General features: G+C 39.4%; 1 protein-coding gene across 32 annotated transcripts in view; it reads right to left on the reverse strand.

Annotated features, from left to right (window-relative positions):
- LOC311439702 (uncharacterized protein) overlaps positions 1-13,540 on the reverse strand; it is a 238,835-nt gene that overhangs the window by 211,073 nt on the left and 14,222 nt on the right. For 19 of the 32 annotated variants that reach the window (XR_014694903.1, XR_014694904.1, XR_014694922.1 and 16 more), the window contains exon 2: positions 11,495-11,606. The exons of 12 other annotated variants lie outside the window; for them this stretch is intronic. Coding sequence is in view for 7 of the 20 variants with exons in the window: in XM_084525721.1 (XP_084381847.1) it covers positions 11,495-11,606 (112 nt within the window). In the remaining 13 variants the exon portion in view is untranslated. Of the gene's footprint in view, positions 1-293; positions 388-1,305; positions 1,406-1,593; positions 1,751-11,494; positions 11,607-13,540 lie in introns of all 32 variants that reach the window. One more of the 32 variants, XR_014694906.1, reaches the window with a different exon arrangement.

Genomic DNA, 13,540 nt, shown 5'->3' on the forward strand with positions numbered 1-13,540 from the left:
CTGATGCCTGTATTTTTGTCAGTTATTTCATATCACCTCACCTTGCTGGTCAAAATTTCAGGAAGAAGAATAGTATCAAATAAGACCTTTGGCCAGCATAGAACCTAGAAACATCATTAAAATTACAAATTAAAGCTGTTTTTTGTTCTATTGCATTTTGGAATTGACTTCTGTGGAAATCTGATCAGGAACACCCTCATATGAAAACAAAAACTGTGCGCTCCAGTAAGATTAATATCAGACAAATGAGTGAAAAACATTAGTGAGGTTTTATTCTAACTCAGAGCACCCACATCTTAGAATAATTCCAGAAGCTTGGACGTCCTCTCTTTCTTTTGATGATTAAAATCTGATTTCTGAAATTGTTCCCAATGAATTCATTCCCTCCTACATGCAAAGGATGTTTGGTACAGCTGTAAGTTGAACAGGTATCATTTACACCAAGAAAATACTATTTGCACTTTTATCTAGTTTCACCATACAAAGAGAAAAAACACAGATAACTTTCAAGGATCTAAAAGTTGGCATGGCAATAGTTCTTAGGGCTTTGAGCTAGGAACAACAGAGGAGGGAGAAAGTCCCCAGCAGCTCTGTGAGGGAGAGGTGAACAAGGTTGACAAGCAACGGGCTTGGGGTGGTGTGAGCAAAAGGGAACAGAATCAACAGAACATAGATCGGCAGTTACCTCAAACACTTGCATGCAAGAATATATTTTTTTGTACCTATATTTACTGAATAGCTAAAAAAAATCTAGGTACACAAAGTCCCTCTAGTCTGTCTCCAGCAGGCCCAGAAACTGGAAATTGTAAGATCTGATTTTGTTTGGTACAAACATTGCTACTGATCTGAGGAATAATTCCCTAGATTAGGAAAGAAGTTGGGCAAATCAGCTGGTGAACATCAGCAAAGTCTTTCCCAAACCACCCATAGGCTTTAAGTTACTTGGTTCTGTGAGAAAGACATAGTTGTCTTCCTGACATGTTCTTGTTCCACACACTTCTGCACAATCAAAATTTACTGCACTTTTCAAATACCACTAAGGTGTCTGAACTGCCTGTCACACCCCTATGGCTGTGATAAACCTCTCAATTAACCATGAACATTGATGATACAATTCTAGTAAATAGTTGGAGAAAATTGTGATGTAGCTGTAGAAGTTTCAGGAATAGAAGTAGAAAGCTAGGCCTCCTGTATATTACTTTCTGCAAGTTATTTGTTCAGCATACTTCTGCAGAAAATTTATATAAAATGTAATGCAATAGTACTATATAACAATTTTCAATCTCTGTATAGCATAGTACTTACTTCTCTTTTGTAGATCTACTGAACCACCCACATGCTTCTATAACTGAGTTATGGGAGAGTTTACTTTTTACTTCTCTAACAAATTCAGTCAGACAGTCCCCTTCAGAAACAAAAAAGCAGTAGAAAGTTTCAGAGTTTAAACTTCACGCTTAGAGCTTTCTTTAAAGGGTTGGAAAGAAAAATGTATTATGTTCTTATTTTAAGTGCAGCTTTTAGGAAAAACAGATAACCAGCCTTTAACCTGCTACATAGATGGGAGAGGAAAAAAGATTTACATGGCATGCTCACACAGTATATCCAAACCTGAGTTGCATCAAATCCATCAGTTCTTTAAATGAATGGACACAAACTAGTTCTTCACTTTGTACTTCCAGGCATCACTCTTGGAGTGCAGTTTCCTCTTAGAACAGTGAAGAATCTTTAAAGCAGGTAAAGAAAACTATTCCTATAAGGTAGATCAAGAGACAGTTTTATATTGACCATGTGCAGGAGACAAGAAAGAAATCCTATCTTACTGTTTTAGTGGTCTAAGAGCCACTCTACATTATCATCAAGAAACAAGAGTCTAACTTTTACCATTCAATTATTACAAAACCCCTATGGAGCATCAAGAAGTAAGGCTAGATAACTGGAGTGATAACTAGATAACTAGGTTTTATCCTCAGCTCAATAGGTTATTCAGCAGCACTACTTCAGTTGTTATACTCTAGACAGAAGTATAACACCTATACTATGACACTTCTGGACATCTGGTTATCATGACCTAGACTCACACCTCCTACCCCGTGATACAAGCATAAATCCAAATCCCACATCCCTATGAAGGAAGATGGAGACAAAGAAGATGGAGACAAAGGCCGAAGTGTTCAGACTGCAAATTACATATAAGCCACCTCATGAGGGACCATGTTCTTAACCAGAATGTAAAATAAGCTTGTCTCAGCAGTTGTATAGAAAACTTGGTACTTGTTTTTACATTAGAAAGAAATTGGAGGAGGAAAGCTTGAAACAAACCGTAAATCACATTTAGAAACAGAAGCCAGAGTATTTAAAAATATGGAGACCAAGTACTACTTACATTCTTAAACGTTTGGTTATACCAGTCTACCAGTCATGTTATTCATGTCTGTTTGCAATATCTTTCCGATTTTAAGACACTCTCGGTCTAATATCTGAAATTACCTTGATGCAAAATTTCAGACCAAACCCTGATCTCCAAGAAGATGCTTTTCAGAGTAGTGATGTTTGATAACAAGCATTTACCAAAAAGCTTTTTTTTTTTTTTTTTTTTTTGCTTATTTCAAGTATGTAGCAACTACAATTACTCTTGTTCTCAATGTGCTCAAACATCACCAACAGCCACAGCCCATTAATTTCTTCCCTTGAATTGGGAGAAGTTCAAAACACCTTAGAGATAAAGGATAAACTACTTCTGCTGAACAAATCTTTCATTATTCATTTCAAAAAGAATTTCACAACAGAAGAACAGAATCCCCAATGTCACTACTGCCAATTCACATGAGCCAGCTCAGTACAAGTTAATATTTAGGGCAGCAAGAAACAACTCACATGCTAAAGGATCAAGTCACATTCCTAAATCATTTTTGGAGATTAACTTAATAGGTATCTAATCTGAGCAACTCATCCAGATCCTTTCTATAATCCAGGAAAGTTGTATTAGGAACAGCGTGACCAGCAGGGCTAGGGAGGTGATCGTCCCCCTGTACTCAGCTCTGGTGAGGCCGCACCTCGAGTACTGTGTTCAGTTTTGGGCCCCTCGCTACAAGAAGGACATCGAGGTGCTTGAGCGGGTGCAGAGAAGGGCGACGAAGCTGGTGAGGGGCCTGGAGAACAAGTCCTACGAGGAGCGGCTGAGGGAGCTGGGCTTGTTCAGCCTGGAGAAGAGGAGGCTCAGGGGCGACCTTATCGCTCTCTATAGGTACCTCAAGGGAGGCTGTAGCGAGGTGGGGGTTGGCCTGTTCTCCCACGTGCCTGGTGACAGGACGAGGGGGAATGGGTTTAAGTTGAGCCAGGGGAGTTTTAGGCTAGATGTTAGGAAGAACTTCTTCACTGAAAGGGTTGTGAGGCACTGGAACAGGCTGCCCAGGGAAGTGGTGGAGTCACCATCCCTGGAAGTCTTCAAAAGACGTTTAGATGTAGAGCTTAGGGATATGGTTTAGTGGAGGGCTGTTGGCGTTAGGTTGGAGGTTGGACTCGATGACCTTGAGGTCTCTTCCAGCCTGGAAAATTCTGTGATTCTGTGATTCTGTGAGTCTAGTGAGCAATTTGTTTCATTTTAAATTTTTCTGGAGGCACCTTCTAGCCTCGACTGAATACACAGAGCCTAGAAGATTAGCTTTGAGTATCTAGGATTAGAACATTTGAAATTTCTTAATGTTTGCATTACTGCTAATTATATAAACAAATTTTAGCTACCAGTATGAAAATAGTTTACAAAATAATTTTCTTTGTCTGCACAATCGCATGTTTCATTCATGTGACAATGTTAGTGGGTGTACTACTAATAAATCTCTCTCAAAAAAAATGGACTCTTAAAAATTGAAAGGCTACCATATTTTAAAAATCCTGTCTCCAAAGGTTGACTAGATTGCTTTTCTACAGTTCTGTATTAGCATACTGCTAATGGAAAATTGCAAGTTCTCTCCTTTGTTGGGCATCTAATGAATCTGATCTGTTTCAGTCTGGCCTACAGCTCTATACAATTTTATCCCACAACACTGAATGTCAAGTGCCACTCCCATCCCTGCCTGCGTTCCTAAAAACCCAGGCAACATATCCTCTGGGAAAGAGGAAAATGCTAGACACCAAAATTAAACACTTCATTGTTTTATTACAATATGCTTATTCACATAAATGCCCTCTATTTATCTTATTGGATCAGCACAACCACAACAAAATTTACATTTAAATAGTATCACTATAATTGACATCAAGTACCTGGGCTTATTTTCACACTCTTATTTCCATGCATAACAGGCAGGAAAAAGCTTTCTCTACTTGGAGAACAAAAGATCAGTATGAGATAATAAGCAGAGCAACTTCTCAGAAGTCTGTTTATTTAAGTTCTCCAAGGACTCTGTGCTTTTCCCTACTTTAAAATATGTTGGCAGTTAAAGAAAAACAGCAAAGCTGGACTTGGTCTAGTCAAGAGAAGACTGAACCTGCTTGCATCATCTCATACCAAAGACATCTTATTTATAGATGGTTTTCCTGAGTAGAAGTGTCACAGGATAAAAGCTATACCAAACAACAAATGGGCAGCACTGGCCATTGCACTTTTCTGATCAGTACAACTATCATGCCAATGATCATACACTGGAAAACAAAAAGATGCTCCACAGAAATGAAGTTTCTTATCCAATACTTGGCTTTCACTGGAAGAAGAGGTTGTCACTTTAGAATAGAACGAGATGGCTATGGGAAGAGATCCTGGAGCTTCTCTGTAGAAGCTTTACTGGAGAAAGGCAGTTGGATCATACTTTAGAGATGTTATGAGAAAAACTGGTGATGAGAATCATGCAATTCAAAGAGAATACCCCCTCTGAATGCCAGATTGGTTTATAGTAGATTAACAGCCCTGCTACCTAAAAGCATCATGCAGAACCACATTTTGCTACAGGAAGGATACCACTTAGAAAATACTTTGTTATCCCAAAACAAAGTCTGAAACAGAAGGAGCTAATGAAGATTTCATTTCCTGCAGTTCTGGAATACAGCATGAATCATTGTTGGGATGAAGAACAGGAGTCCAGTAATGATTATGGGATAATGACTATCTTGCCTGAGGTGGTGGTTATCCCCCCACCCCACCCCAGTTTTCTTCTCCACTGCACTTTTGATCCATAAAGGCACAGAACTGTAATTGCTGTATGACAGGACTTCCAAATGAAGCAATGAAAATAGAATGCTTTTTCTTTTGATTTCAAAAAATAAGGGACAAATATTGTAGTGATATTCAACAAAGGGAAAAAGCCTGGGGGGGCGTGGAGAGAGGTATAAACACAGCTGAGCTGCTTCCTTAGAGCAACGTTTCTCACAGCATAGGCTGTAAAGCACCAAGAGGCTCACAAAAGACAACCTACTTCAGACAAGAGGAAGACAACTCACTTCTCACAAGATGAGGCTGAGCACAGCTGTTCCAGTTAGGGGCTGTGGGTTTCACAAGGAAGACAATTACTACCTCTAATTTGTAACTCTCTAAATCACAACAGACATTGAACACTTCAAAGAGTATTTGGGGTGGGAAGGGTGACCTCGAAGAGCATGAAGTATACAACCTTCAGACTGTACCTTTACACACCATTGTGTAAAGGCCTCATTGTTATGTGAACATAGGGTGTTGTGTTTTTGTTTTTTAAACAAATTAGTTAGCTCAAGTATTTCATTGCTCAGTGAAAGAACAAGACCAACCTTTAACAAATTCACATACACACACACTGTGCAGTATATTTGCTTGATTTCTCATTGCTATTCAAAGAAATAAGACAAAACTTTTCAAAAAAAAAAAAAAAAGATTTGAAACTCCACAAGTAAAAAGCAGCCAGGAAAAAAAAAAAAAAGATGTTTCCAAAGACAAGCCAGAAATGAACATTCACATTTTTGCAAGTTCTTTAGTTAAGATTTTATGAAGATAAAGTTGCAGACAAAACACTTGCAAGGCTTAGTGCTCAGATGAACAAGGAAGACTGAGGAGAAAACAGCAGAATGCATCTTTCAGACATTTCACCAGTCCCATCACCCACATTCCCCAGTGCAATCAGAACTACTGCAAGGTGGGTCTAACATGCGCCTGCCTGTAATGGCCACTTAGAAGCTGCTGCCTCAGCAGGGTTCATCAGAATGCACTGCCTTTTCACTCTGGTGTGCCTCTGATGCCAGAGATCCTGCAAAAGGCACCATTTGCTCATCTTTTCCCTTGGCAGAGCAATCAGCTGCACAGGTAATGCAGTTTCATAGTGTCAGTTCAGGAAGTCAGCCGTGCTTCACTGGGAAGCTGAGCAACTGAAAGCTAATCAGAGGATCCTGAAACAGCTGCTTCTGCATAACTCTGCTCCAATAAAATTAAAAGGAATGGGATAAACAGGTTGTTTTATTTTTGTAGAATGACAAACCCACACTGTGCAGCCCATCAGATTATCATTAATATCAAACATTGAAAGGCTGATGTTAAAACAGGTCAGTACTCAAGCATAAGGTTTTTACTTCTTCAATCTCCAAACACAACGCAAACAAAAGAGCTCCAGAATGATATTCTTTGACACCGAAATGCCAACTGTGTCTTAAATATCACTAAGAATCAGACTGCTGTGCATTGGAGTCCAAGGACCTGTCAGACGGATTTTAATTCAAGACAATACACTGCTCCCTTTATTGTTACTCATTTACATAGCAAGGTAAACCCTTTCATCCCAAAATGCAGAATTGCTATGATGAACAGCAGAAATAAGAGTCCATTTCTGCATAAGAATAGCTGGACAACTATGTACATTTTACCACACTTATCGTGGCATAATTTATCGAAGTAATAGTTGTCACACAGTGATCTTAGAGGACATTGCATGGTAACAGACACATCTTAGCTACAGAGTTTAAGTTGAACTTTTGGTGGCTATGATTTAACTGTGTTTTGATCAAGAAATTTGGTGCAGTCTTGTCTGTAGCCTCAACCGTGTATTTATGCATTGTTCCTCAAAACTAAAGGCAAAGAGAGACTTTAGCTACAAAACAGACTGTGTCGTAGGAGATTGCTAATGCCATATTTAGGCTTTGAAGTGTTGGTACATTTGAGCAGGGAGGGGAAAATGCCTTAAGTACAGAGTACTCTACAAATTACACAAACGATTCCCAAGAACCTCTGATATGCTTAAAGCTCACTTGATTATGATCAAAGGCATGCAAGTAGTAATTTGTTAGTCTGTCAGATTCTTGACTGTTTACAAGTTGGCACAGATGTCAGATCAATAATTTAAATTTTGAGCACTGTACAGCAAACAATGCCTCTGCAAAAATCCTTAAATGTAACTGGGCTAATTCATATAATTTATTCCTATTAGAAAACAGTGCACAAGACTACAGTAGCTGGGTCTCATTTAAAATCCATATAGAAGTGTTAGAAAGAAAGCATTTAATTGAAATGTAAAGGCCACTAACAGGAGTACCAAAGCCACCCCCTCATTTCTGTGCGAGAGTCTGCTGCAATTTTGCACTGCTAACTTTATCAAAAGCTAGAGAGTGCATGTTAAATCCATGTTACCTTAGTTTAAAACAGCTTCAAGCAATTCAGGACTTTTATACTACCGCTTGGAAGGCACAGTAGATCTTGAAAGGTATCTAGTCCCTTAAATTGGTGCAATTTGTACCAAAGCCAAAATGGGCACTTAACCACTCCACTGCCTACAAACCTCAGACAGCCCAATGACCTACTAAAAACTATGACAAAAGTGAACATTTTCCTCACCTTTATATGATGCAATTTTACTTTTTTTTTTTTTTTTTTACATCTTTCAGGCAGGTATTAATGGGTACAGGAAAACTATCTGGCTTGTTTCTTTGAGTTATTGCAAGCCAATGGACTTGTCAGTTCTGACAAATACAGCAGTGTTTTTTTCTTCCAAGATATGGAATTCAGTTACAAGTTGAATTGTTGTGTTTTAAAGTCAATTCCCCATCCTCCTACTAGTCAGAACAAAATGATCCACTAATACACTGAACTATTTCAGGTTAGATATAGAGGAATGATCAGTTCCCACTGCTGCACATGTGCATTTCAGGAGTCTGCAAAGGGACCAGAAGTCAACATATACACACTTTTTCTTCCCCCCAAAGTTGATGACTTTTTACTTCTAGTAGAGGAATAAAATTCTCCACACACAGTGACCGTTCACTTGATCAGTTCTGAGACCGTCAGCTGCTTTAAAAAATTAAATAAACTTCTTTCAGTCTGTTCTTCTCCACCGAGCTATAAGAATTCACTTCAGATTTGTCCTCGTGACACTGAATTCAAATGACTGACCTTTGACTTTGAGCTTTACAATACCATGAGTTAAGACACTGGGCAACCATGAAACTTCACATGAACTTGAGTGTAGATGTGGTATCATTAAATACTAATTGATCTTCCACTTCCTCCATCTCTTCCTTCTTTAGTATTTATCCAGTCAAGTTATCCTAGTCTAGACAGAAGCCTGATGGCTAAGTCACATTTCTGTGACTCATTTCTTCAATATACATCATGCTCTGCATGTAGTGCGACTCCTCACTCCTTTTCACACTAGAAGAGTATCTAACAGCTCCAATCTAAAGTGATTTAGATACCTATCCAGCAGATAAAACATACTAGGAGTACCAGCAATTTCACTGGTCTATTCTATAAAGGACCCCAGTTTCAGCCTGATGAAAAACAAACCCCAGTTCTCATCTATTACTCCTGCAGAACCAAGTAGCTTGGACCTGCTCAAACGAGCTGAGGCACATCTAAATTTCACAGAGAAGCCTCATGCTAGTCTGCATGACTCTATGGATGTGAATGTCCATAGCTGAGGACTGAACTATTAGCAGTACTTTATATTCACCCCTTTTCTCACTCTCTCCTTCTGTTTGATGCCCTTAATGTCTTGATGTGTTTAGTTACCAGAAAATAGCAAGTTCATAATGTTCCTTAGTTCCATTTACAAGTCATCTTGTCTTTTCTTTTTACCTTGCATATCACCATTGACTATCTTAGCTTTGTATTTCAGTGAGTCATTTCTCTGTGCCTATGCCCCCTCCCATCCCCTTCCAGTCCTCCTTGCTCTACCACTCCTATACATGACCATCCCCACCTCACCCATTTCAGACTCGCAGGGAAAGACTACATCTTGCCTCCAATGTTGCAAGTCACCACAATCTGTAAGTAGTAACTCACAGGATCACAAGTGGCTTTTGCTAGCTGTAGAGAAAAAAAATGGGTAAAGGCTCTAGTAAGCATTGAAAGACCTGTTAAAATATGATCTCCATTGAGGTCCAGGCTGTACTTCTCAAAAGCAGACAGGAGCAGCCAACGCATCAGATCTAAGAATGCCAGCAGCAACATCCAGGCCAACACTTTTGGAACAGCTTTTCATCAACTTCTGTGGAGACAAGGGATCAAGGCTCCAGGAGGAAGTCCAGCCACTGGGGCCTCATGGGTGAAACACTGCACCCACAGCTTTGCAAGGAAAAGCTGAATGCAAGAAGGCCAGGGCCTCAAGTTTTCCAATGAATTTACCTCAGGCTTGAGAGAGCAGAAATTAATATCCTACAGAGCAGTTGCAAGCTTCAGTAACCCTAAAGTAACATTTTCTTATTTAGAAGGCAAGACTGGTATCACATTTCCACCAGAAGTTGTCAGAACCCACCCATTCCCTATCTCACATTGTAACTTCATTTTCTTCCCTAAACTTAAAGGGATTTAAGAAGACACAAGTCTGGCAAAACCAACTTGTGAACATACTGATCTGGTCCAGTTTGTTACTGAAAGCAAGCACAGCAGGATATGCATCATAACATCTGTCACACCAATCCCCAGGCTTAAGTACAAAAAAGAAATCTGCTTCAGTTTCATCAACACTAGGGCTGTACACATGAACTTTGTTGTAAGACTTAAGCTGTTGTGCAAAGTACGCAGAATAAAGCCCATAAAACTTGTGTTGAGCAACTGCTAGCAGTAATAAGTGAGAGCATTAACCTGGTTGCAGATAGCAACATTTAGAAGTGCAGCTTTCCAAAGGAGGAAAAAAATAATCTAGAAAACATTGCTCTTGCATTCAACTCTAAGGTCAGGTGAAACTGATCTAGTAAGATGTTAAATGGGCAAGGGGGCTACTGCTGAAGGGTATGGTTACTTTCCATCACTGATAGAATGAAAAAAAGCAACTAGAAGAATATTTCCTAAGGACTTATCTTGACCAGATTAAACTCTTGCAACAGTCTCATTGGTAATGGTTTAACAGAAAGTGCACTCCACCTGTGCAACTACCACTAGAAGAACAAATAGTAAGATTTTCATGTAAAAATTGAATTTTGTGATTGCTAGTCAGGATTCTCATTCTGTTGAAAGAGATTAGGCTCCGCAAGGCTGCCTTTTATGCATCTTTTTAGACTCAGAGAATAGCTTCTGGTATTACAAGTTCATACTGTGTTCTTTTGTATACAAGTTTTTAATACCTTCTTGAATTCTTTGTGATATGTTTCCAAAGATAGTAAAAGAAAAATCCAAACAAAGCATATTGATCTTCTCCAGCTTACTATTCAAGTTTTGAGTAGAATTTCTGTAGTGTGCTACACTGGCCTCAGTTACACAACTGATGTATCCACAGCTTGAAGCTTTTGAAAGGCCAGACAGCCCAGCTGAATTGCTTTTTTTTTTTCCACTGATTACTTGAGTCAAGTCATCTCTTCTGCATGCTAAAATACTTCTAAAAAGATTCAAGGGGTGAAGCATAATTACAGAAGCTGTGTAAATGAAACAACAAAGAGCTTAAGTACTCTTTATAATATATACAAATATGAAAAATAGTACATTATGTTTGTAGTACACCAAAAGGATGTGTGACAACCTACGCAACATACCTTTAAAAGGGGAAGGTATAAGTGAAGAACTAGAACTTCCAAATATCTTAATACCCACTTAGAATGAAAAGAAAATACAACACCACAAAGTGTTGCAAAGCAGGTGTTGAGGCTCCACCAGGGTAAACTAACACACTTGTTGAGAAAACACAAACCATATTGCAGCTTACCCCATGCAAGGATTAAATATCCTCATAACAAACAGCAGTTTGAGGCCTTGCGCTCTGCTCCAGGACAGCTGCCTTAGCTATTGCGTTTGCTGTTGTATTCTTCCAAGCAGAACACCAGAAATAAGGATCTCTGCCCAGTGTTTCCTCCAACTCTTTCCCTCTGCCAGAGCTTTTTCTTCTGAAGTAGCCCAGCATTTAAAGGTAGCCCTTTTGTAATAAAGGTGTTCCTCCTTTCCCTGCCTCCACAAAGACTTCCTGCATTCCCAGCAGCTTCCAAACCCTTATATTAATTCCATGCTCTTTTGTTCTCCTGTTTTAATGTCTGCCAGTATCCATATCAATCTTTCTCAGAAGAGATTAGCAGAGACTTGTTTCAAACACGTTTTAATATCAGTGTCAATTCACCTTACCTCTAGACTCAGCATGGTCAGGAGAGCACAACTTGCAGGAAGGCAGCATTGCAGTTAAAGTACACCAGCAGCAGCTGGCTACAAAAACCTCACACACCATAACTGCACCCCACTGAGAAAGAAAAGCAAGCAAGTCAGAAATTGATTTTTGATAGTTTGCTATTACTTTCTTCCTGCTCTGCTGCCAGACTCTCCCACCCCCCAGCCATGCCAGAGGAAAACCAACATCCTTTTTTTACTTCTAAGGCCTCTCTCCACAACCTCATTTGCTTCATTACACACACAATTGGTCCGATGTTAGTTTATGTTCCAAATAATTTTTAGATGAGGAACAAAAATCAGGTTCATTGAGGCTACAGAAAAAGGAAGAGCAGACCATAAGAAGTCTGCTGATTTCTAAAAGCTTGGTTAGAGACAATTTGAAAAAGGTTCTGGTAGAGGAATCTGTGCTAAATGGTCTCCATCAGTTACGGAAACCTTTGACTTCTCATTTCCACTGATTTTACCAGCTGCATTTCAATCCCCTGATTGTTTCCCTGTTCCCTGAGCTTGTTGTTGTTTGCTTGCTTATTTTCAACCATGAAGGATACCCCTTCTTGGCACAACTAGGTCTAATGAAGGGTACTGTTTCCACCATTGTAAAACATCTAAACATAAGATCTCTTCCAGGTTTCCCTCATTTGTGATTTTCACTCAAGATTTACAAAGCTTGAAAGTGCTCATTTTCCCATAGGATTATGAAAAATTCCTTTGCATGATAGATATAGTCTATCATGATATATAGATATAGTTAGATATAGTCTATCTAACATAACAGATTGTCAACAGACAGAAAATAAGCTTAATTTCTTCCTACACAGGAAAAGGTATGCTCCTAGGCAGCATCTGTTACTAACTTAGTTACCTATGAGGCTTTTTTTCTAAGCACATTAATTCATAGATAGAAGTTGGTGGGTTTTGTTTGTTTGTTAGTTATTGTTTTCTTTTGTGGGGGGGGGGGGGGGGGGGGGGGAGGAAGGAGGAAAAGTTTTTCTACTTCTTAAACTGTTTTCAATGTGAACATTTTGCAAACTCAAACAAAACTGTAACTACTACTTTGGAAGTATTACTGATGCATTCAGAGTCCTTTTGGTCCTTACAACGAGCTGTTCTCTATACACACATCTGAAGAACTACCCCTGCCCTGGACAACCAATCTGAGTAGTGAGAAAAGTCTCACTGTGCCTACTTCACAACAGGAGAAGCTACCATGATGAAATTCACTGACCATGGATCACAGCTGGAGCTCATTCCTGGTCACCAGCAAGCTAGCTTTGAACAGACACCATGCATGGCAGCTATGGAAGCACAGGATGACTGCAACACTGCTGCATGCAAATGCACAAGTGAGGCAACTTAAGACTAGTGCAAGATTACAGTTGTAGAAACAGCTTTGGGCTGGGGTCAGAGACAGCCTTAACCCACATGAGAAATCACTAGCAGAGCACAGCACTCTAATCCAGCTCTCCTAGATCACTAATCAGCAGTTTTCAACTCAACATTTTTTAAAGCTATGGTCTCCATTTCTTATGTTCAGGGACTCATTTCTGTTACTTTTTTTAATAAGTAGTTTTATTTTTCCTTTTGCACCATTACTACAAATCACTCCACAAGACCCTTACTAAGCATCTGGAAGTGCTACTTAATTACTTGCCTTCAGCAGATCAAGCTGCTCACCTGATCAGAGACAAGAGCTGTAGAAATCACAGCCCTCTCGTGTTTTAGCTGAAATTGTGCTTTATATTTGAAGAACAGACATCAGATAGCTGCAGAAGGGAGTTGTGCTGCCAAATCAGCAGCAACTGCACAGTAACAGGAGCATTAGCAGGACAAACACACATAGCTGTTCTTTACCCATTTTTTTTTTCCTTCTACCCCCCTCTGAGTCTTTGCAGGCCTACATTCATGTGGAAGGAGCAGAGCTTAAGGCTACTGTTCTCTTTCAAACAATTACAGGCAAACAAGAAATTGGTCAGCTACTTCATGGAGGCACGTGGGTTTTTTTTT

The sequence above is a fragment of the Aythya ferina genome (genome assembly GCF_964211825.1).
Source record: "Aythya ferina genome assembly, chromosome: 7".
Lineage (NCBI taxonomy): Eukaryota > Metazoa > Chordata > Aves > Anseriformes > Anatidae > Aythya > Aythya ferina.